This window comes from Meles meles, chromosome 7 (assembly GCF_922984935.1).
Source record: "Meles meles chromosome 7, mMelMel3.1 paternal haplotype, whole genome shotgun sequence".
Classification (NCBI taxonomy): Eukaryota; Metazoa; Chordata; class Mammalia; order Carnivora; family Mustelidae; genus Meles; species Meles meles.
In genome coordinates, this window is record NC_060072.1 from 149,456,975 (window position 1) to 149,481,324 (window position 24,350).

The 24,350-nt window shown below is 54.8% G+C and overlaps 1 protein-coding gene across 1 annotated transcript; it reads right to left on the bottom strand.

Moving 5' to 3' along the window:
- Window positions 1-1,855: 1,855 nt before the first annotated feature.
- On the bottom strand, window positions 1,856-21,916 carry GTPBP4 (GTP binding protein 4). The gene is made up of 17 exons (XM_046012004.1): window positions 21,716-21,916; window positions 20,664-20,834; window positions 17,830-17,933; window positions 17,613-17,749; window positions 16,323-16,423; window positions 14,481-14,573; window positions 13,564-13,755; window positions 13,419-13,484; window positions 11,462-11,551; window positions 10,609-10,719; window positions 8,764-8,841; window positions 8,443-8,494; window positions 7,953-8,053; window positions 6,822-7,019; window positions 5,720-5,785; window positions 3,273-3,416; window positions 1,856-2,494 (listed from the first exon to the last, which is right to left on the bottom strand). The coding sequence occupies exons 1-17, from the start codon at window positions 21,761-21,763 to the stop codon at window positions 2,342-2,344; spliced, it is 1,905 nt and encodes a 634-aa protein (XP_045867960.1). The 5' UTR covers window positions 21,764-21,916; the 3' UTR covers window positions 1,856-2,341.
- Between the last annotated feature and the right edge of the window lie 2,434 nt (window positions 21,917-24,350).

Sequence of the window (24,350 nt, forward strand, 5' to 3'; positions counted from 1 at the left end):
TTGATCTACCTTTTTAATTTTGTTACTTGTACTCTCCAGCTCTGGGATTTGGGGCACCTGTTGCTTTTTTCTATTTCTCCTTTGTTCATACATCATTTTCCTGATTCTGCGCGTCCTCCTTCAGCTCTGGGTCTTTAGGAAGGTTGTCTTAACCTTTCTGTCTGGGCAGTCACCATCTCGTCCTCCTGAGACAGCATTTTTTCCTTTCATGGGCCACACACTTCCCTACTTTTTTGTATGCCTTGTGATTTTGTTGAAAACTGGACATCTGAAATCTTATAATGTGGGAATTCTGGAAACCAGATACTCTCCCTTGTTTTAAGGGTATCACTGTGCCAGCCAGGACTGAATACTGAAGGTCCCGTACTTCTTCCTGGAGTATGTGTCCCTCCTGGAACATGTATGTGGTCTCTCCAAATTCCCTTCACATGTAGTTGCTTTTCTTTCTTTCTTTTTCTTCAAGATTTTATTAATTTATTTGACAGAAATCACAAGTAGGCAGAGAGGCAGGCAGAGACAGAGAGGAGGAGGCAGGCTCCCAACTGAGCAGAGAACCTGATGTGGGACTCGATCCAGGACCCTGAGACCATGACCTGAGCCGAAGGCAGAGGCCTAACCCACTGAGCCACCCTGGCACCCCTGCAGTTGCTTTTCAAAGTCCTAGTTCTTTTTTTTTTTTTTAAGATTTTATTTATTTATTTGACAGACAAAGATCACAGGTAGGCAGAGAGGCAGGCACAGAGAGAGGAAGGGAAGCGGGCTCCCTGCTGAGCAGAGAGCCCGATGCGGGGCTTGATCCCAGGACCCCGGGATCATGACCTGAGCCAAAGGCAGAGACTTTAACCCCCTGAGCCACCTAGGCGCCCCTCAAAGTCCTAGTTCTTAAGTATCTGGCTCCCAAGAGAAGTAAAGCAGGAAAAAGCAAAGGAGAAAGAAACGGGCATTGGGTCCTTCAACTTGCTGCAGCCGGTTCGGCGGACGGGGACTGCAAGAACAGGTCCATCTCTGTCTACACCTGCGTCACCAGTGGCAAGCGGTCCGCAATCTAAACCTAGAACCCTAACCTTTGCGGAACAAGGTCTTCACCACCCCCTCCAACTCACACAAGCAGCCAGAGGAACACACACACCGACTGCCCCGGAGTGGGGGGTGCTAGGTGAACACCAAAGCCACAAGGGCTAAAACCGACCAAAACTGATGGATTGCCAGCCAAGTCCTTCCCTGCAAGACGCAAGTCTCCAGAGAGACCTCAGTTCCAGAACGGCTCCGCAGCTGTGATCCCCGCACAGAGATGGTTCCTGTCTCCCAGCACCATGTGCATTTCAGCTTCTCTTAAATGAATCTTTTTCAGCACACGTACACAGAAATCCTACTTTACATCCCCAAAACACAGCACTTGTTAGACACGCCTGTAAGAAAACTACGACACGTGACGGAAGGCTGAAGACGGCCGCACTGCACGCGCCGAGGAAGCGGCTCACTGTAACTGCGGGTGCGCGGGCGGCCACGGGGGCGCAGCTGGAAGGTCGCGAAGCGCAGGTGCTCCGGCTCGTGCACGGCGGCTCCAGCGGCCACCCGCGCGTCCCAACAACCTCCGTTCAGGAGCACTGCAAACAGGCGCCAGCAGGTGCTTCTGCGGAAGCGGGGGTGCGTTGTGCTTCGCTGGACCCACGCCAGCGTCCCTTCCTCAAGCAGCAGAGGTCACGCTTGGCTGCTGCACTGCCCAACATCTCACCCCACGGAGTACTTTCTATTTTGAAAACAAATGAGTTATTTTTTTTTCCTTTTCATTTCGCCAAACTACAGTGATTTATAACTAAACGACAACAAAAAACTAAATCAACCAAAACCACTTTCTTTCAGAGGTTTATTCTGGATGAGCTAGTTGCAGACAGGTTACAAGGGTACACACATCGCAGAGAAAAGACTAGAAAATCACCTAGCGCAGGCGCTGGCTTTTAGTAGGCAGGCTGGCAGCCTTCTGCCTGTGTCCCCAAGCAGAGGTGTTCTCTTCACAAGAAAGACCAGATGCACCTGAACCAAGTTCCCTCTTGCGGAAAGGAGTAAGATTTTTCTCCCTCAAAACACACATTCACGTCAATCAATCTTTCCAGTTCTGCATACCCGAAGCGATCAAAACTCCTTAAACACAGAACCCACGGCGCCCTCAGAAGACCGGTGCTGGGGCAGCACCGACGTCCGGCCGCCGCGCACCCCGCGGACAGCAAAGCAGTCAGAGCTCCGGATGTCCTCGCTCTCTGCAGCCTACAAGCTGGGAACCCCCACCAGACCGGGCCGGGCACCCCCCAGCCCTGCCGCAACGCTGCCGCGCCAGAGGCCACTACCGCCTGTCCTTTTTCCCAGCTTTCCGCTTTCCAGAGAGCAAGTGCTTGGGCTTCATATCGAACACGTGTCTGTCCGCTTCCCCCTTCTTCCCCAGGCGGTTCATCTTCTTCTGCGCACTCTTCATCATAGTCTTGGCTTTTTTCACCATCTGCAAAGCACAAAAACACACGACACCCGTTCACTCCCAGTGTCTGCGCACCTGTCACGGCCGGCCAGCAGTCTGTCTTCACTGCCCAGATCTCCTCTGCGAGGAGAAGCGCTGACGAGTCTGTCGCTGCACTTTGCCCTGGGGCCCAAGGGTGCAGAGCTCGACCCTGTGCACGCGAGGACAGAAGCAGACTCTGTCTAGACAAGTCCTGTGCCCAGCAGGAACTGGAACACTGGGCCCATTGGCTATCGCTCCCTCTCAGACAAACAAGGAAACGGAGTCAGCCCAGGAAAGCACACGGCTCACATCTGACAAGCGGCAACAGGTCTTATTAAAATCCAGATTTCTCGGAAACGGCTATCTCCAGGCCTCCATCAAGTAAACGGCTTGCCAGTTTATATACAGACTTTCTCCTGGACCTGAACTTTCAAAACGCCAAAACTAACCATTTCTGTGTTTATTCAATAAGAAAAGCTTCAGTGAAAGAGACTGTATATATCCAATGTCGCTCCCAAAAGACTGAACACAACCACCCCCTGGAGGGGCTCTGGTCCCAGGTTTTGGGCACAGAGTCCTAGGACACCACGCTTCCACCACCAACAGGAGGACAGCGCTAGGGCAAGGGTCCAGAATGCCGAGCTGGCCTCTCAGGGGGGCACCAGTCCCCACCTGTGGTCCCTGACCTCGCAACGACAGCTGCGGGGTGTGCCCCGAGTCCAAGAGTCCAAGAGTCCCCAACAGAGGCCCCTGTTTTCTACCGCACATCACAGGGACTAACCTTGACGTCCCGAAGGCCAGAGACATCCCGTGGAGGCCGAGAGCAGCTGCGGCTGCGGGCCACAGCCGGGGGTGGCACGGAGTCCTCCCGCTTCCTCTTCCTAGTAACGCTCCGGGACCTCCTGGCCTGGACTGCATAATGGGCCTGGAAAGCACGAACAGCAAATTCAGGGCTGTGGTCACACACACGAAATGACACTGACGAGGGGGCAGGACACTCGAGAGTTCTGAAAGACGCGACTGAATAAGCTACAGCTCTTGGGACATTGTGTTAGTCACCGGCCGAATGTTCCTTCCCACTCGACCGCCGCTTTACGTTACGGATGGGAGTTTCACGCCGTCAGAAAGCATCGACTGCAAGCTGGCTATTCCACAACGTTCTCCCACACCCCAGATCGTGTGACTGACACCCCAGCTTCTATTTTAGATGTAGTGTCCTCTCCTCGCAGCTTTGGGGTTACTACAGGAGACAGCCCCCAGACAGCTCTGAGCTGAGGTTCATTAGACACACTGACCATCCCCTGGGCAGGAGCTCTGCTTGCACAGTGGGCGCCCTGCTCACCCGCCAACACCTCGACAGGTGCACAGGCAGCCAGCCACACGGGTCTCCCCGCACACGCACTCGTCAACAGAGCGCTCCGCGTGGACAGGGCTCTCACACACTGACTGAAAGCCAAATTAGTCTAACTCTTCGGAAAAGAGCTTTAACATGTTATCTTTTGATTTCAGTTATTCTAATTCTGGGAATCTGTTTTCATAAAATAATCCAGAATACGAAAAAGTTACTTTATACAAAAGCATATATGCTTCAGAGGCACCTGGGGGGCTCAAGACAGTTAAGCGTCTGACGCTTGCTTTCAGCTCAAGTCATGACCTTGGGACCCTGGGATCGAGCTCAGCATTGTGCTCCGTGCTCAGCAGGGAGTATGCTCCCAACTCTTCTCCCTCTGCCCCCCGGCCCGACCTGCTCATATAGACTCGCTGTAAAATAAATAAAATCTTAAAAAAATATATGCTCCAGCATCATTCATCAAGAAACAAAATCAGAATTCCAATAGTTATATGAAATACACTTTAATTGCTGGGCCCCAGGAAAAGAGTTCTGAACTATTTACAGCCTGAACTCCTCTCATGAGGACAGACTCAGTAAACCCTCATATATCTATCTGGTCACTAAGCTGAAGCTAAGATGTGAAGACCTGAGGCACCAAAATCAAAATTCAAGGTAAAAATTAAAAAAACAAGTTAAGGGGCGCCTGGGTGTCTCAGTGGTTAGGCCTCTGCCTTCAGCTCAGGTCATGATCTCAGGGACCTGGGATCGAGCCCCACATTGGGCTCTCTGCTCAGCAGGGAGCCTGCTTCCCCCCTTTCTCTCTGCCTACTTGTGATCTCTCTCTGTCAAATAAATAAATAAAATCTTTAAAAAAAACAAAAACAAAAACAAAACAAGTTAACGTTTTGTTCCCTGACATTCTTTTTTTTTTTTTTTAAGATTTTATTTATTTATTTGGCAGAGAGAGATCACAAGCAGGCAGAGAGGCAGGCAGAGAGAGAGAGAGGGAAGCAGGCTCCCCGCTGAGCAGAGAGCCCGATGCGGGACTCGATCCCAGGACCCTGAGATCATGACCTGAGCCGAAGGCAGCGGCTTAACCCACTGAGCCACCCAGGCGCCCCGTTCCCTGACATTCTATTCTAACTTGCATTTTTCCCAGACACAGATTACTTCTACCGTATTGTACGTTACTTACACATCACCATGTATTCTGAGTTGAAACCCAATGAATTTTTGAACAACCAACAACCCAAGCAGCTTAGAATAAACTAACACTTTTTACTCAAAAGTTATCCAAAACATGCTACACCACAATGGCAAATCGGCATGATGTACAGAATACGGTCATAAATACATTTTAAAGGAAAAGAAAGATTAGAGCCTCCGCATAAAAAGCCGAATAAAAAGGTGTAAACTGCATGTCCGCCTAGATCATTTCTGTGTGCTACAAACACAAGTGATTTTTCTCCCTTGTGGCTTTGGTAGTTTTCGTATTTTTCGTTAACCTGGAACAGAAGACGATGTAGGCACAAACACGATAAAAAGCTGACAAAAAGAACAAAAACAAAACAAAAAACCAACCCCACAAAGTGCGTGCACTGGGGCCGGCCCACACGCAGGGCCACATGAAGCATGCACGGCGTCCCTCAACTCTTGCTGCGGGAACAAGAACAGAGGCTGGAAACAGCCTCTGCACCACCTGCAGGGTCCCCAGAGCCGAGGGCCCCAGACAGGGTGGACGAGCACGTTCAGCTCTGCACCCCCACGCTGAGCCTCGACACACGCGCTCCCAGTTCCCTTCTCTTCTGTAACCAGCCCTGCCAGCCCCCGGATGCCGAAGAGCTGGTGTCCTAAGGCAGAGCCGTCCGCGCCCAGGACCATCTCCACGCACTCACGTTGTCTTTGTCATCCATGTCAACACCAAGACTGCGCATCGCATCCTCCAAGACTTTCCGCTGAACCTGAACATGGGGGAAAGGAATTTAAGCAAACTTACTTAAAAGACTGAAGGGAAAATGTTCCTTTTACAAAGACCTAGTATATTTCTTCTAGGAATTAAGTCTTGTAATCGAGCTCATGTTCCTATTTTTGGACAGGCATTAAAGCTGCTGAAACCAGCATCTCCCAAGCAGTGGCCCCGGATAAGACGACGGACACGTCACGTCCTTGGATTCCGCACAGCTCTGCGGGGGGTCTCTGCGTGCAGGGTCCCTGGCGCTGAGGTCACATGGTGTGCCCCAAGAGCAGACTCCAGCTACAGTGTCTCCTCCCAAACCCACTGAGCACCACGGGTCAGACAGATGTCCCAGCTACCAAGAACCACTCGCTTGCCATCTCATGAAAACAGTATTTCAGACACACTGTCATTCATCAAGAGGCGTCTGGAACATCACTGTTTCCCCTCCACTCCTGTCACATTGTAGCCACCCTGCACGCCATCCTGTCTACCACACCCCGTGGTCTGAGGGTGCCACAGGACCTGGCCTCACCTGCCGCCCCGGCGAGCACGGGGCAGGAGAAAAATCCTACAGAGACGGGACTGAGACTGGGAAGAATTCTCGTACCTTTTGAACAATGCGTGCCTGAAGTGTGACCCCCCCATCCTAACCAGTCACAGGAGCCGAGAACTGCCCACGGACTTAGGCCGGACCAGGTTAGGCTTCTGTAAGACGAATCCTGACTCACACGGAAAATAAATAACAGAACACGGAGGCTGACGGCTTTCCTGCCACAGATCTCCAACCACCACCTTACTCCTCAGCTGCAAAGAAGCTGACCCCAACAGTGCGGACCCCAAAAGGCACGAGAAAGGAGGCCATCAGCAGAATCCGGCTGACCGGGGCTCAACCCACCTCAAACTCCACTACCTGTCGACAGTACAACGTATGTGCAATCCCACAGCCACATCTGGGGTGAAATGTCGCACTCAGCAACGACTGTGCGAGACTCTGACGCCCACACGAGCCGGTCCTCGCTCTCTGGAAACACAGAACTTGCCTTCTTAGCGGTCCGTGGCATCCTGGGGCCCTGTGTGTTCTTCTCCTTGGACTGCAAAATTTTCAGCTTCTTTTTTTCCCGAATTTGCTTCGCCAGCTGGCGGATCTCCCCCATCTCTTCGTCCTCACTGTCAGACTCGCTGTCGTACTCGCCTGCTGCGGTCCTTAGTTCTTCTTCTTTTTCTAATTCTTCCAGTTTCTTACAAAAGAGTTGTCGTTAAATGCAACAGTGAAAAACTCTCAAGTACAACAACATTTCTACAGGGGCTCAGTTCCCCTCGGCCTGTCAGGGGCGATGAGTGCCTGCACCCGGTCCCGCGCAGGGGCGCCCAGGAGCTCACCCCCAGCAGGGAGCCCACGCACCCCGCGAGCTGTCCGTGCCACTGCTCTCTCTGCTGATGGTTACTGCAGACGTCAGGTGAACTATGCAAACATCACCCCCCTCACTCCCCAGCACGCCCCTCCACCGCACACGTGTGTGTACACACACACACACACACACATGTGAACACCTCCTGCTGTAAAACTAGAAACTTATCAACGTGAACTGCCATGTGAGTATTACATCCCCTTTATCCATTCTAAGGCCATCCCCAAACACAAACGCCACCGCTGGCTACATGGTTCGTAAGAAACTGGTTACAGGAACACCCGGCTGGTCCAGTCTGCGGAGTATACAACTCCTGATCTCGGGATCCTGAGTTCAGGCCCAGCGCTGGGGGTGGAAATTAAAGGAGCCCATGACCGGGTTCCTGGGGCTGGGAGTGTGGGCCTCAGTGTGCAAATGAAGGAGCCTGCCCAGCAGAGCACAAAGGCTTTAAGAAAACCGTTCTGTTTTTTGAAGAAAAAGAACCTGCGAAGAGACAGCGGCCGGAGGAAGCCGCCGCTGAGGAGCAGGGCTCCAGCAGGCAAGAGCGGGTCCGGTCGGAGGGCAGAGAGCTCACGGCCCACGGAGCTCACCCGCCCCACAAAGGAGGTCACGGCTCAGACCAGAGGAGCAGAGCTCTGGGGTCTCCAGGACCCTCAGTAGGAGAGGCCATTGGTGATGGGGTGGGGAGGCTCGCGGTGTGGAAGGAACACGGGCGGCAAGTCCAGGTTCCTTCACGGCCACACGGTTCAGCAAGTGACAGACCTGCATGATGTCAGGATCAATATAATCCGCTACATTGTGGCCTTCCCAGATCTCTGGTATCTTGTCGTATTTCTCAGAGGAATTCATCAGATCCCAGTACTCTGAAGTGGAAAAGAAAGGTCACGTTTACTACAGTTTTTAATACCTTCAACCACGATGTGCCCAGAGTGACGTCTCATTCCCGTCTCGCCAGGCAGACAAGAGAGCACTTGCACCCAACCCCTAACACAGGAACACACGCCAGGGCCGGCCGGCGAGCACTGCAGGACCGCGGGCCCGGAAGGGGAGGCGAAGGCGGCGGCGGCAGGACGGCGGCAGCAGCCACCAGCACCGGTGCACCGCACAGGCTGAACTCCGCCCTCTGAAGCCACCAAAACCGCCTGTAAGAAGCCTCAGGACCCAATCTCTTCTCGAAGGCAGAGATTAAGGTGCAGGACGCACGGGCACAGAAGCCCTTCCACTGATTCCCGACCCGGACGTCGGCCCTTACTCTGAAGGTCCAAAATGTAATCGTCTCCCAGCTCCACTTCGAGGTCTCGTTCCTGCAACGAAGGGGCAGAGCACTGCCGTCAGCTCTCGCCGGCCTTCCGGTGCACATGGCGGAGTCCTCCCCACCCCCGGGGCACATCTCTTCTGCAGCCTGCCAGCCCACCCCTGCGCGCCTGTGAGGCCCAGCGCCCGTGTCCCGGGGCCCCCTCCACTCACCCCTGTGCTCCCGGAGCCTGACAGCCCGGGCCCAGGTGCCCTTAGCGTCACGCTCTGTGCCCGCCCCAGGCACAAACAGGTTCCTGCACCCCTGAAGCAGACCTACCCGCTTCCTCCTGGGCTCCCCAATGTCCATTCTCTTCCTGCGTGCCACCACTCCCTCGGGGATGAAAGGGGGCCTCTCCTGAGGAGACATCACCAGAAAGTTACGGAAATACGTTGCTGAATGCAAAAGGAACATGAAAGAAAAAACAGAGGCATGCCCCTCTCTGCAAAGTCAGACCCATTCCAATCCAACAGACCACTGAGCGGGACCGCAGGGCCAACTGGGCAAGGAGACAGAAGACTCCATACCTGATCCAAACTTTATCTATTTAAAAAGGTTTTAGGGGCGCCTGGGTGGCTCAGTGGGTTAAAGCCTCTGCCTTCAGCTCAGGACATGATCCCAGGGTCCTGGGATCGAGCCCCACATCAGGCTCTCTGCTCAGCGGGGAGCCTGCTTCCTCCTCTCTCTCTGCCTGCCTCTCTGCCTACTTGTGACCTGTCTGTCAAATAACTAAAAAAGATTTTATTTACTAATATAACAGAGACAGCACAACCAGGGAGTGGCAGGCAGAGGAAGAAGCAGGATCTCCAATGAGCAGGGAGCCCACTCAGCCATCCCAAATCCTAGGTCTTTCTGTGCAGGACATCAAACCCGGTAGCCGCAAAAAAACAAAAAGAAAAACAAAAAACAACTCAATATTAGCTAATAGCATATATTTTAAAAATTAAATATTAAGTAACAGATTAAATACGTGTAACCAGGGGCGCCTGCGTGGCTCAGTGGGTTAAAGCCTCTGCCTTCAGCTCAGGTCATGATCTCAGGGTCCTGGGATCGAGCCCCGCATCGGGCTCTCTGCTCAGCAGGGAGCCTGCTTCTCCCTCTCTCTCTCTGCCTGCCTCTCTGCCTGCTTGTGATCTCTGTCAAATAAATAAAATCTTATAAAAATATTAAAAAAGTGCAACCTGAGGCTGAACAAAGAAACCCAATTCAAAAAGCAAATGACCAAAGCACAATAACAACAAAAAACTATAGAACTTGGGAGTCTGATTTCCTTTACGTGAAAATCATAAACTAAACGAGTAACAGATAAATGACCTGAAGAACTCACAGGCCAATAAGCTCATGAAAAAGCCCGGCAGGGTGCAGCACCTGACTCTCGGTTTTAGGACTGAGAGTTCAAGCCTCACGTTGCGGGTAGAGATGACACAAAAATAAAATCTTTAAGAATAAAAGAGAGTTCGCCAGCCCTAATCATCAAGGAAATCCCAGCAACGGGACCATCTTTCATGGATGAGACTGATACCAGCGAACACTCAGCGTCAAAGATCCGGGCAATGCACAGCATAACCCAGGAAGGCATTTCCGGAGGGCACGGTCTGCCTCCTCCACTCCCTACCGTAAAACTCACTCTATGGATACAGAAAACATCTGCAATTAAAACAAAGAGTCACGGATAAAGACGTGCAACTAAGCCCAGCAACAGCAAGAAAACCAACAATAAAAATTTTCTTAAAGACTAATTTAGAGGGCGAGCACAGGTGGGAGGGACAGGGAGAGAGACTCTCGGACTTCCCGATGAGTGCTGACCCCGCCCCAACAGCAACGAAGGGCTTCATCCCACAACCCTGAGGTCACGACCTGAGCTGAACCCGACTGTCAGATGCTTCACCGACGCTGCCATCCAGCGCCCAGAAAACCACCCATGTTAAGGAAAGTAACACGGCTCTAGGAGGATTCTTACAAGCATGCTTACGCACCAGAAAGAAAAACAAAAGGATGAACGAGACGTTACTAACACGTCAAGGCACACGACGTCACTGTTACTCCGCGTGAGCGTGCGCGGCGCCCTTGAGCCCTGCATGAGGCGGGCGCTGGCTCGCAGGCTCTCGGGAAGGCCAACCTCACCTTGTCGTCTCTCTTGTTTGGCACGGCCAGATGCAGCCTGTTCAGCACCTCGTTCACTTTATTTCCTTTCATTTTCGTTTCAACGCGATGAGCCAGGAGCCTGTCACAAGCCTGAGGTGAGGAAACAGGACCAGGCTTACAACGCATCCGGCCTTCGGGGCTGGGGGACAGGAACCAGCCGCCCCCCCACACCCCCCGCTCATCAGCAGACCATGTTCCAAAGCTTTAGACCCCGCCATGTGCTTTTCCTCGGGAGTCACAGCAGCTAGTGCTGTCCTGGGAATCACCCCAAAGTCCACGTAAAGCCCTGGGGCAGACCACACGGCTCAGGAGGGAGCAGGCCACCAGCCCAGGTGGGGCAGCAGCCCGAGGCAATACTCCACGGTCCTTCCAGGCCTGCCTCTGGCCACCAGCGACTCGTGCTGTGCCCCGAGCCAGGTTCACGGCCCCCCTTGGACTGTGACTAGAGCACCAGAGCCAAGTCAACCGCAGCATCAGACCGGCCTAAGTGGTCAGAACTGCATCTGAAACCCAAGAAGAAACGTCTCTCTCCGTGCTCCTCTTGCTCATTCGACGTCCGCCCACGTTCCATGGCAGTACAGCTCCTGCAGCCCTCCTGGCAGGTCCGGAAGGACAGCGGGAAGGAGTGAAACCGCCCATGTGGGAGTCAGAGGGTCCCCTCAAGCCCCACGTTCAACTGGACGGGTGGGGACCAGGCTCGGTGCTGTGCACAGGCTCTCCCGCCTGGCCGCCTCGAGGGCTCCCTGCCCGCGATGCTGGCAGAGAACGCTTCCTTCCCCGAAACGGACTCCTCTGACAACAAAGGCCCTAAAGGGGTGCACGAAGCACTCACCTCCGTTTTCACTTGCATGACCCCCTCCTCCGTCAGGGTGCTCGTCTCAACCACGGGAAATCCTGCAGCCTGCAAATCTGCAAATATTTTCTGGGAAGACAAAAGAAAACACGAGAGAGCCACGATCTAGTTGCCCTTCCCCGTAATAATTCTGCTCTTCACGCAGGCGTCATAAATGCCACTTAGCACATCGTGGTTCGCTCCTAAACGCATCTAAAGGACGTTTCCCCAAATGCCGATCTTTCCCTACGTTATTCTGTGATTCAGAAAATACCCACCAGCAGGAAGATCAAACAGACTAGAAAGTAGTCTGGTTTGTAGACCAGAGGCTCCCTAGAGCATTTTTCTCTACGATATCATCCTCTAACAAGGAACTTGGCAACATCAAGCTATAGAATTTCTTTCAGAATGTCTTCAATGCGATTTTTAAGCAAAACATTTGGCCTCTACAACCTAAGAGAATTCCTTACAAAACAACACAGAAACGTAGAAATCGCTCAGATTTGGAACAAGGGGCTTCATTTGTGCACCTCTTCACCAGCACACCCTTGTCCAGACGCAGGTCAACCCCATGACGGGAAAACCTGTCACAAACAAGGCCACCACCCTCGCTACGGAGGCTGACTTACCAGGAGACTCCCTCCTCCCCTGCAAAGAGCAGTGGTCTTGGGGACACTGGGGTCTGACTAGCCTGTGGACCAGACACTGCCTCTACCTGAATTCAGTGACCGTGTTTATCGCATGTAAGACGACCGACAAGCCAGAGCACCGGGCAGGCTGCACCCTCGCGTTAACCCAATAATACCATCGCAATGGCATCCCCTGCCCACATGGTTTCCAGTTTCGCCCAGTCTGCCCGAGGACATGGCCAACAAACCACCCAGGAACACAGCTCTTAGTACCAGTGACTCCAGAACGGAAAGCAACCCCGTCACAGCGGGCAGACCGCGAAACTGGGGCCTGGGCGCACCTGACCTCAAAGCCCGAGCACCCTGCCTGACACTCACCCTAACATCTGAGCCTCACAACTTTACCCACGTCTCCACTCTCCCGTGCAGGCACCTAAAAACCGGAGCTCACTTATCAGGGACTGGATCCTCTCCAACCAGGCCACCTGGTCAGTAACCAAATGAACACAGTGCAGTGCCCAAGCGTGGCTGTCAAAAAAACCCTCACTCTTCCCGAGCACTCGGTGTCCCAGTAGTACAAGACAGGGGCACTGGGAAGGGACAGTACGCCACCTCCTGGGGACCCTCTCTGTTGAGCTGGTCAGTGACGCATGCTCCAGGAGATGGGGCCACAGTGTGGCTATCTAGTGCATTGCTCCTCCAAGCTCCAGGCGGGGATGCCTCCCCAGCTTCTACCCTGCAGGCCTGGGTGTGCCCAAGAGTCCGAGAACCTCTGTACCAGTGCAAAGCTTCTCCAGGGCTGCAGCACGAGCTGTGCGGAGAGCGAGGCCCGACCACCTTCCCCGCCTCCAGAAAGAACAGCGACCGCTCTAGACTCACTGTTCTGGCAAGTTCACAGATGCTCCTCCTTCACTCCGTCCCCAAGCTCATTTCCCCACAGGACTGTGCAGCAGACACGTGGTACCCACAAAACCCTCCCACCTACACCCCTACTCTGCAGGTGCCGCTCAGTGCACCGGGCCACCCGAGGCCGGAAGAGGCAAGGCCTACCTCGAGGCGCTTTGTGTGCTCTCCGGCACCAAGGTAAGACCTTCCATAGGTTAAATGTACCAGCCTGCTGAACGCACGGGCATTTCCCCGCCTCGAAGGCAGAGCAGAGGTCAGGAAAGGCCAGCCTAGTCTGCCACCAATAACCGCCGAGGCCACCACCGCAACTGTAAACTCGAAACCCGGATGAGTACTGTTAAAATTCCTTCCCAAACTCTGCTGGTCGGAAATGAGTTTGGAATGAGTAGGTAAGAAATACTCAAAACACGAAGGGGACTTGCCTGATCGTCTTCAGAAAGCTCGGCGATCCTCTTCACGTCGCATTTGTTCGCTACGACTATCAGCGGCTGCAACGGGGAAGGCAAATGCTGAACTTACCGTCCTCGCGGCGCGCGTTATACACCCAAGCCCTGGCTCCACCCGCACCTTGTTGACGAACAGAGGCCGGATGTTCTGGAAGAGCTCCAGCTGCTCCTTCAGCCCGTGCCCACACTGCTCAGACAGGTCCATCACGTACAGCACGGCAGCGCGCAGGTGAGCCAGCGCCGTGATGGCCTGCATCTCGATGGTGTTCCGATCCTCCAAAGGGTGGTCCAGGATCCCCGGCGTATCTACCACCTGACGGTCAGATGTGTTATCCCAGAGCACACACACCCACAAACCTCCCGTCTAGCACACCCCAGAAGGGACGCAACCCCCAAGCCAGCCCCCACAGAGCCAGTACGTAAGACAGGTCTCCCACCGACCATAATCAAATAAGCTTTAAATGTGAAGAGAAAGGGGGGATGGCTAGACCCCGCAGAGGTCACTAAAGAACTAGCCAAAGACCTGGAGAAGAGGATTCTTCTTTTTTTTTAGTTTTTAACATATGCCAAACCATGCCAAACACAGGGACTGAGCTCCCGAGCCGGAGTGGAGTGCCACACGCTCTCCCGACGGAGCCAGCCCGAGGCCCGGCCGAGCAGAACAGAAGAGCGACAGGCAAACACTCCCCTGTGTTAGGAACGGCTTCACCACTTATGAAGTAAAATTCTACTGCTCCAAGCTTTTAAATGGCTAATGAATGTCCTTCGTGTCAACAGGGCCAGAGACGACGAGGAGGCTGTTAAAGCGAGCGGACATCCGCACAGGCCGCCGGCTGCGTCCCTGAGCCGCCCCCAGGCAGCCGGGAAGCTCAGGGAGTCTCCTCCGCAGCGGCGCTCCTGGCGGCCCCAAGAATCAAACCCGCCTCCTCCGAGTCCTCTCGCCAGCGCACTGGAATTAGGGAGACACTCCAGTTCCCCAGTTGTTCCCCACGAACCAGCACCCGGATACGGGCTGTGTTTGAAGATGAGAGCACTCACCTGCCAGCGCAGATACTTATAATCCATGTGCCCCACAAACAGAGACTTGGTCGTGAACGCGTAGGGCTGGACATCCACATCGGCTCTCGTCACCTAAAACACAACAACCATCTTCCCCAGTCACACAAGTTCCAGACCTCATTTCCTCTCGAGAAGGTCAACGTGGCACCTATGGGTTACTGGGACGAGGGATTCTGGCCTCAAAACAAGACCACACAAGGAAAGAGATCTGGCACCATTATGCCGCAGAGGACAGACGCTTCTGCTGACAGACGGACAGGCTCCACCCACTTCCTCCCGCCACCGGGCCAGGACAGGAACGGTCCCCATTAGACAGGAGGGAGGTGGAGGGCCACCAGCCTGGAGGGTGTCCATCAGCTTGCGCTCTGACCCACCCCGGCCCTGGGAATGACCCCCAAACTCGCCGTGCAGACAGAAACGCCCTACCTGACGGCTGACACCGGGCCCACCAGCCACATGTCCCTACCAAGTCTTGAAAAGTAGTCGGTGCACGCGAGGGACTCAACGGCTTATTGGTTCCATGTAAGGGACCGAGTAGCTCGCAAGTGCTTGGACCATCGGCTCGGGCACCGCAGAGCCACAGCCTGTCACGTCAGCCCAGCTGGGGACCAGAGAGAAACTTGCAAACGGGCTCTGAGTAGAAGTGCTCCTGGTGCACACATCCGCACCTGCTCCCGACCGGCACCCGAGCTCCTGCTGGCGGTGAACTGACGTTCTGTTTTATTTACTCATGAACCAATACTTATTTTTTAAAAGATGTATTCATATATTTTAGAAAGAGTGTGCACGCAAGGGCACGAGAGGGAGAGGGGGATGGAGAGAGGGAGCCTGATGGTGGGCTCAATCTCATGACCATGAGAGCATGACCTGAGCCGAAATCAAGAGTCAGACCCTTAACTGACTGAGTCACCGGGGCGCTCCTTAAATGCGGTTTGTACATGTTCAGGTCCACGAAGCTCAGCTAAGTTGTCCTGAAGCACCAAGTCACTCAATACTGTCCTCAAGTCCCAGTGAACAGACTCACTCAAGGACACGGCAACCCAGCCACTCCCCACAACGTGGACCAAATATCTTTTTTTTTTTTTTAAAGATTTTATTTATTTATTTGAGAGACGGAGATGACAAGTAGGCAGAGAGGCAGAGAGAGAGGGGGAAGCAGGCTCCCCACAGAACAGAGAGCCCGATGCAGGGCTCGATCCCAGCACCCTGGGATCATGACCTGAGCCAAAGAGAGAGGCTTTAACCCTTGAGCCACCCAGGCGCCCGGTGGACCAAGTATCTTATGTGACAAGTGACCCATCAAGCGAAGTGACACCCAGGAATTCTCAGGAAGCCCCATCCAGCAGCTGCTGCCTGTCCGTCCACACTGGCTGCCCTGGTGTCACCACTCCCAGACGACGCTCTCTGAGTGTCAGCAAACCCATACCTGAATGTCTTGAATCCCGAAGAAACTCAGGAACACACACCAAAAAACACAATGTTTTCCACAAAAGCAACATAAATGTGGATTCGTACAGGTTCAATCCTCCCCTCCAGTAAAGGGCTGTGTACGTTGAGAGCAGCACTGACTCAAGGACTCATCGGCCAGCCGGCCTCCAACTCCCAGGGACAGGACACACCAGGCCTCGAGCCTCAGGTCCTTGGTCACTTGTGTTATCACCAGACACAGACTAACCTTATTTATTTAAAGATTTTATTTACTTGAGAGACAGAGAGACAGCGCATGAGCAGGGGGAGAAGCAGAAGGAGAGGCAGGAAGCCCGACGTGGGGCTCATCCCAAGACCCCGAGATCATGATCTGAGCCGCAAGCAAGCACTCACCTTATTGATGAAGCTGGACTTGCCGACATTCGGGTACCCGCACAGGAGCAGCGTCCTCGTATTTGGGTCAATAGTCGGCAGACGGGACAGGTGCTGGCGCACTGTGGGAGAGGCACATTACACGCACTCAATTTCGTAAGAACAACGGAAGAAGTCAGACTTCACGATCTGCTTGTTAGCCGTACTCCCGGTCCGTGGCTTATTAAGCCCGTGCCAACATTTACAATGTGAGATGACAGAAAACACACGAACAGAAAAGGATCAGCTGCAGACACACCACAGCACACAGAAGAGCTCCCCAAATCTGGCTGTTTCCAGAATCCTATTGGACAGGTCCAAAATGGAGCCAGAAACAGCGACTTGCCCAGACCGCTCTTACTAAGTGAGACGGTATCTGGAAAGTGATTCTGAAGCAAGTGTGCGTGCACCGCTTCCTGCCTAGGCCGTGGGCTGTTTCCATACAACAAGGCATGGTGAGGCCACTCCGCTCCTCGGGATCAGACCGAACAGACCCTTGGAAGCATCATCACGCCAGTCAAGTGGGACAACTCGTTACTAATTATTTCCAGATACCCAGGAAGGGAAACAATGACTTAAAAGCATCTGTAGCATAAAAATGTACATTAAAAGGCACGTAACTGTGTCATTAGACACCTCCACTAACCCAGGACTGTCTTCTTAAATAAACTGCCACGTACCAAACCGGGGCAGCCACTTCACGCTGACACACACCACAAAGCCTTTCCTGACGACTTACTATTTGAGGGAGCATACTTTCCTTGCACAGGCCGAGCTGGGGATGGGCAGGGAAGAGAATCCCAAGCAGATTCCCCATGGAGTATGGAGCCCAAACAGGGACTTAATCCCATGACCCTGAAATCACCACCTGAGCTGAAACCAAAAGCTGGACGCTTAACCACCTGAACCACCCAGGTGTCCCATGATGTGATTTTTTGTAAAAATTCATAACCTCAATAGGTTAAAACTATGGGTCATTTTATTTTTTAAGTATTTTCTTGGTATCTCCCTGTGATTTATAACGTGTGTGCCTATTGCACGAAATATGAAAAACAAATTCTCTTAACAGTACTAGTAATCTGTAAGCATTTTACCTCCCAGCTACTTTTTCAATAATAACTAGCCTGTCAGAATTTCTGATAGACAGGGAAAAGTAATTCGACCCTGTTGGGTCTAAAATAAATCAGAAACAAACATTCCAAAAATGAGTTCTTGAGAATCGGGCTGCGGACGCACAAGCCGCCCAGCGCACCCGCCCCGCGGCTCAGGCACCTTGCTCCAGATACTCCAGACTCTGCTTCTGCCTTCGGATGATCGTGCACATGCGCCCCAGGGCCGCGCGTTTCAGCTGCTTGCAGCGGTACAGAGAGTCTCCGTACTTCATGAGCCGCACGTAATCTTTAGCCACACTTAAATAGAAACAAGGATGTGAGATGCTTTTCACTTTGGGCAATAACTTGAAAGATACTGTATTAAGAAAATACCTTACTTGTCCACTAAATTTTTGGCAATATTTATTTGTCCTAGAGCCAACTTGTAATGATCCTTGTCGTAGAGAATGTTCATCAAATCAGCATAAAATGGATGGATGTCCTACAACAGAAACACAGCGGTCTTTTGGCACAGGGTTCTCATCCCGGTGTCAGGACTACTTGCAGAATAATTTCCCGGGGAAGCACATCCCACCTTCCTCTCTCCTCAACCCCCCAGGATCTCCCTCGCCCCCCCACCACCCTCTCTCCTGATGACTCTTTAGTTCTCTGAGAAAACGTCTAAGTGAGCTCAGGGGTCACTGCAGCCTCCGCCTGCCCACTTGGCCTGGGCCCAAGACGGTGCCCCTTCACCCTTATCCACAGACCCAGCCCATTCTCCATTTGTGCGCCAGACTCCTCCCCCACTCAAGACCTGAACCCAGGCCTGCAAACATGCTGGCATCGCCCCCCCAATCTGAAAGTCTGCAAGCCCCCTCGAGCTCACAATCCTTCTTACTCCATTGTTCCCCTCTTGGCAAACATCACGAAGAGAGGCTCTTTCCCTCCCTTAAAGCCAGTCTGGTCAGAGCTGTCTCCACCAGCCCACCCAGACAGCTCATCAGACCAGCCTCCCCAAACCCCCTTCATCCCTGCAGAGCACTGCACAGCGCACTGCACAGCACACAGCCGGCCACTCACACTTCCGGATGCTTCTATCCAAACGGCCTCCAGCTCTTGCGGCCTCGTGCTCCTACCCAACACACAATGTCAGAGTTCCTGGGAGCACTTTTCTCTCCTCACTCACATTCTGGGTGACCTCACGTGGATCTAAGTGCAGGGACCTGTCCAGGCCAGACCTCACATAAAGCTCCAGACCACGTGTGCTTCTGTGTGATGTCTCACCCACGTTTCGATCAGTGCATACAAACCACCCTCCTCCTCCCCCTCAGCCCCCCCACGTTCCTGTGCACGGATGGTCACTGCACTGTCACCTGCGCTGTGAGCAAGCCCACTAATTCTTCCTCCCGAGCACTCAACTCTTCAGCACCGCCAGCCGCTTAACGCGGTGCACCGACCTTCCGGCCGTCTCCTACCCCACGGGCCACTCATCCTCTACAAGGTAAGTCAAAGCTCGGCACGTCCCAGGGTCAACCTGAAGGCTTAAGACAGAACACGAGCACCGGCTGGCTGGCCGACACATGCGCTCTGACCCACTGCAGCCTGCCCCCTCCACACCCGACCCCAGCGCCTGGTCTTCCTGCTCCTCTAAGACACACGCTCCGTCCCTCCAGGCCTCTGCACTTGCTGTTCCTGGGGCCTCAGTGTTGTTCGTGAGCGGCCGCACGGCTCACCACCTCGCTGCCCTCGGGCCTCAGTACAATCTCCGGGCTCTCCTCGCTCATCTGCCACGCCGCAGATCTCCACCGCGTTTACCATCTTTCCCTCACCAGACAAGCACAGGGCCTCGATGCCTGCTGTGCTCTCGGGGCCTGAACAGAACCCCCGACGCGCGGCTGCTCTCACCCCCTACTCTGAAGCTCCTCTCAGACAGCTCACTCTAGTTAAAAACACGCGGGAGGCACCTGGGTGGCTCAGTTAAGCATCTCACTCTCGACTTCAGCTCAGGTCATGACCTCAGGGTGGGGAGACCGAGTGCCATGTCCACACTGAGTGTGGAGCCTGATTCAGATTCTCTCTCCCTCTTTCCCTCCCCAACCCCCTCGAGGAAAAAAAAAGATAATAGAATGTTCACAAATTTAAACTTCTATTGTATAAAAAAATACCAAGGAGAAAAAAGATAAAAGTTCTTAGAAAGAACTACAGAAATCAGGTACGAATTAGTTCACAGCATTTTGTCTGCTCGGATCAAGTGTTTCTGAGTGTCCCACCAGTTTTCAAAACCCTCAGTCTTCTGTTTCCCACCAGGTAAGTTCCAGGGTGCCCACCCTCGCCCCAGAAACTCGCGTTCAGTGGCCCGCACGGAGCACTGCAGCACACCTGGGAGACGCATGGGAGTGCGCGCCTGTCCGCCGGCAGACACCTGTACTCTTCCTTTACACACATAAGTAACTGTTTAAACGAACCATGGCCACCTTAAATACAGAAGAAACTCTTGTCACATAAACCAACCTCCCCTGTGCCGTAAGCGAGCTTTTCATACTATTTTGGGACAGTGGCAAATTCAGGCTCTCACCCAGTACTGCTGACCATGCCCCATGTCCTTCACCGCCTCAAATCACTTTGCAGCTGTGTGACCCTACACAGTGACCTGGTAAGCAGGGTCGGCTCCTGCTTTCCAAACTCCAGCAGTAAGCAAACTCGACTATGCTGCGGAGCGAAGGTTTCAACTGTTTTCGCTCCAGGCACAAACCCCTGCGCCCCACACAACTTCTTCTCAGCAGTTGCAAAGAGGCCAGTGCTGACCTGGCCATCCCTGGCCGACGAAGCGACAGGATCACAAACAGTGGTAGACCTCGGGCCACGGATGTGACCTGAGGCCACAGGAAAGGGAGCTTTGGAAGGAAGAAGGACAGGAAGCCCACGTAAGCCGGGGAGCTGCCAGATCACAGCGACGGTGTGAAAGTTTGGGCTGCCACCTGCCAGCCTCGGAGTGACAGAGAAAGCCTGAGGAGACAGCTTTGGCCTCTTATGTGGGTTTGATAGGCAGAAAGAATACTAAGGAGTCAAAATCCTGCGCTCTGTTCCCAGCTGTGCCCCTAATTCACAAAGTCTGACAAGCGAATCATTTTGTTTCCTTCCCTGTTTGTCGGAGAAGTACACGAACCGGCTATCGACGCCAGTTACCTGCTGGCTCACGGTACATCACCATCTGCGTCCCCAAGTCACTTACATCCAATTTGGGGAAATCCGTTAGAATCTGGGAGAGTCTGTCATGGTAATTCTGTTGAGTAAATTTGACCTTCCTCATGTAAAAATGCCTAATGCGATGAATCTGGTAGTGTTTATGGATGACCGTTGGAGTCTTCCGCTGAGTCTTCGATAACGTCAGGTCAATAAAGTCCTGCGATTCAACGAAATAAGACACAGTACACAGAAATGTCTACTTCTCATCTGCTTGTCGGAAACCCTCTCAAAAGACTAAAGACAACAGTACCCATGTTTCTAACTACACTCTTTCGAACTAATCTTTAATCTTTTGTACTCAACTTCCATCCCGTTCACAGTTTCTGGCCCTTAAAAGACACTTAGCAGATGGCTGCCAAAATAAATTCTGTCCCACACGTTCTTGATGTCCCCCTAATGTCCACACACCCAGGGCCCTCTCAACTTCAGTAACTCGGGCATAAACCAGAAAAAACATTCAAGAGAAAAAAGTCCTGCAATTTCAATTCGCAAATCTTTGACTTTCAAAGTACACAAAACAAGTAAAACGAAAATCCACTGTTTCTAATTTCCCAAGATCTGAGAGGTCACTGGGATAGGAACAACTCTCGGTTGAACTGCCAGGAGCAGGGACAAGCAGACGGATGCCCACAGCACTTGTCAGCGACGGGAAGGACACAGACCTCAAGCCTGGACACCTGTACCCCCTCCTGCCCCAACCCAGTGAATTCTATGAATCCTTAAGCAGCTCGTCCAGGAGTCACCTACTGCGTGAAGCTTTCCCGACTGTCCTCCTCCCTCTCTGGGTAGGATCCCAAGGTCTGCAGAAGGTCTCTAACTCCGGAGGGGAGGACCTAACCTCTGGGGAACGGACCCCACCGCCGAAGCAAGCCCCCGGTGTCCGGGACAACCGCTAACCCCGAGAGGCCCCAACCTGCCGAGGACGCGGGCTGACCCGCCGGAGGCGACCCCTGTCCCGGCCCGGAAGTACAGGCTCGGGCTCTCCTGGCGACCCGGCAGGGGAGAGGCGAGAGCGGACAGGCCCTCGCGGCCGCCTACCTTGGCGGACGGCACCACCGTGATCTTCTTGAAGTTGTAGTGCGCCATGCCGGCGACCAGCCACGAGGGAGCAGGGCCGGGGGGCCGGGACTTCCGGCGGAACTTCCGGCGGGGCGGGCGGGACTTCCGCCGAAGGGCGTCACTTCCGGACGCCCCTCGCGTCCCCAGGCTCTGCTTCTGAGTCGCAGGGCGCCCCCGCCCGGCGGCAGGTCCCCGCGGAGGAAGTCGCGGGATCTGCGGAGGAGGCGGGGAGAGAGAGGGGCGGGTCCGGGCGGGTCCGGGCGGGCCGACCCGGCGCGAGGGGCGCGGAGTTCTGGGGAACTCGAGGCTCTCGGAGGGGGGGGTCTCCGGAGCCGGGGACGGGGACACCCGCTCCCGCCGACGCCGGACTCGGGAACGCGACGAGGTCGCACGCGCGGGTGACGCGGCGGGACTGGGAGGCCGAGCTCCGTCCTTCCGCTCCCCGCCGGCGAGGCCGGTCCGGGCCCGCGTCCCAGGCCCGTTGAGGCGTCGCGCCCGCCCGAGGCCCCGAAGGCGTCCGAGTCCTGCCGGCCGGGCCCCCGCGGACGCCCCCGCCCCCGCCGGTCCCTGCGCCGTGGGACCGTCGCGGGTCGTCACTTCCCTCCCCCGCGTCCCCGCCGCCTCGGACCCCGCTCTGTCCGCGCGCCTCCACCCTGCCCGCTCCCGGGAGTCTCGCCTCCGCTGCAGACCGGCGCTCGCCGTGGGCTGGAGGTGCCCGGTGCCCCGGTGCCTGCGGACGGGCCCGACTCAGCGTGTCCGGGGCCGGACACGCGCACGGTCGTCCCGGGGGCGGGTGCTCGTCCCCGCGGTGCCCCGAAGGACCCCTGCGCCCTGGCTCTCCCCGGTCCTGCGGGTGCGAGACGGCGCCGCGGGCCGCGAGGTCAGACCCGGGCACGGTTCGCAGACCCGGGGGTCCCGGCCGCCCAGGGACGCGGCCTCGTCGGAGGGCAGGGCTGCGCGCTGCGGCGGGGCGTCCAGGCCGGCGGACACGAGCCGCTGGTGTCCCGGCGAGGAGCGGGGTGGGGACGGAGCGCCGGACGCACGCGCCCCGGCCGCCCCTCGGGTGACCGGCCGCCTCGGCAGGTGTGCGTGGCTGCGACCCGCCCAGCCCCGCGTGAGCGCCGCACCGCGTGTTACAGCGGAGCGTGGGGCCGGGCGCGGGCGCGGGGCTGGAGCTGTGGCCTGGCGCGGCGTCGCCGTCCCGCACCCGTGGCCGTTCCGCTTCTCCGGCCTCTTCTCGGTCCTTCCCGCCGGTCCTGTCGCTTCTGCCGAGCTCGCCGGCGTGCAGCGTTGAGAGCCGTTTTGACTCGCTGTAAGGACCGTGTTTGTGCCGGGAGCGAGCCCCTTCCGTGGTGGCGCTGAGACAGGGCGCCCCGGGGTCATGAGGGGCCTCCAGCCACCGGCGCCTGCCCAGCCGGACAGCCCTGCGGAGAGCCCTCGGGCCTTCCCGCTCTCCCTCCCGGGCCTGTCCTCAGCCTCTCCGTTGCCCGCACTCGCAGTCGCTGCTCCTCCTTCTTAAGACCCGGTACTGCGGTAGGTCCGGCCTCGCTCCAGGCAGACCACGTCCTTTCTTTGCGGCTCCTTGAGGCGGCAACAAAGCCATTCTTGCGTTTGGCAGGTTGCTAACATGTGCCAAGTGCTTTCCTCTTCCGTCTCCGTGACTCTCCGAACGGCTAACGGAGACCGGGCCGGCCTCTCCCCAGAGCCACGTGGCTGTGAGGGGCGAAGGGGACGGGATCCCAGTACCCGGCAAACACAGTCCTTGTATCGGACCCTCCGAGGAGGGCACAGAATTCTTTACGACCGGGATCATGTTACCAAATGTCAGTGTGTGCGATGTTGTGGATTGTGCGCAGAACGGCTGAAGTCTGCCTGTTGATACAGAGGAAGGGAACCTTGACAAAGTGCAGGTTTATTAACATTCGTGTCGGAGAAGAAATATGAGAGGATTTTATAAATCAGTGAAAAACTGACAGGTGTTTGGTATTTACTGTTCTCTCCTGAGTATGGAATCCTATTTGCCTAAAACAATGAGCACTCGTGATGGTGGAGAGTCCGAGGCCCCTGTCCACATCCCGGGTCTGCCCCCTGCAAGCTCCGTGAACTCTGGCAGGAAACCCAACAGTTCTTAGCGGCCCCTCTTCGTCAAATGGCGAAACGATGCCACCTCGGAAGGATCGTTTATGGTAACTGACGAAGATGTGTGCAAAAGCTCAAGGTATAAACTAAGAGGGGTTCATATGATGATCGTTAATTTTTATATGAAACTTCTTTGGGTCAGCACAATGTAATGACCCGAGCATTGCCGTAAAGTATAGTAAATGCCAGCTTTCTTATCAGAGAGTCTCAGTTCCCACATGTGGTAACGAAACCACCCCTCAGAGAGGGGGGTCACGCAGAATCTGAGTTATTGGCTGTTCGCAAGGGATGAGGACTAGCCCACGAACGGAAGAGACCCACAAACCAGCCTCTGCTCTAATGCGTCTGTAGGTGTGACGTTGGAGAGGGGCCATGGGAAAACGAGGCCACGCTCCAGGAGCTGCCCAGCTGCCCAGCAGGTCTGTGTGCCGGAGCGTTACGGGCCCAGAGCTGCATTCATGTGCGGAAGTACCTC

What these genes read in the sequence shown, in the direction of transcription:
- GTPBP4 (XM_046012004.1), bottom strand. Translation starts at nt 21,763, where the DNA reads ATGGCGCACTACAACTTCAAGAAGATCACGGTGGTGCCGTCCGCCAAG. An exon ending in CGGTGGTGCCGTCCGCCAAG is followed by an intron (nt 20,835 to 21,715) that starts GTAGGCGGCCGC and finishes GTTGAATCGCAG; the next exon opens with GACTTTATTGACCTGACGTT. An exon ending in GGGAGCCCAGGAGGAAGCGG is followed by an intron (nt 8,495 to 8,763) that starts GTAGGTCTGCTT and finishes CCTTCGTTGCAG; the next exon opens with GAACGAGACCTCGAAGTGGA.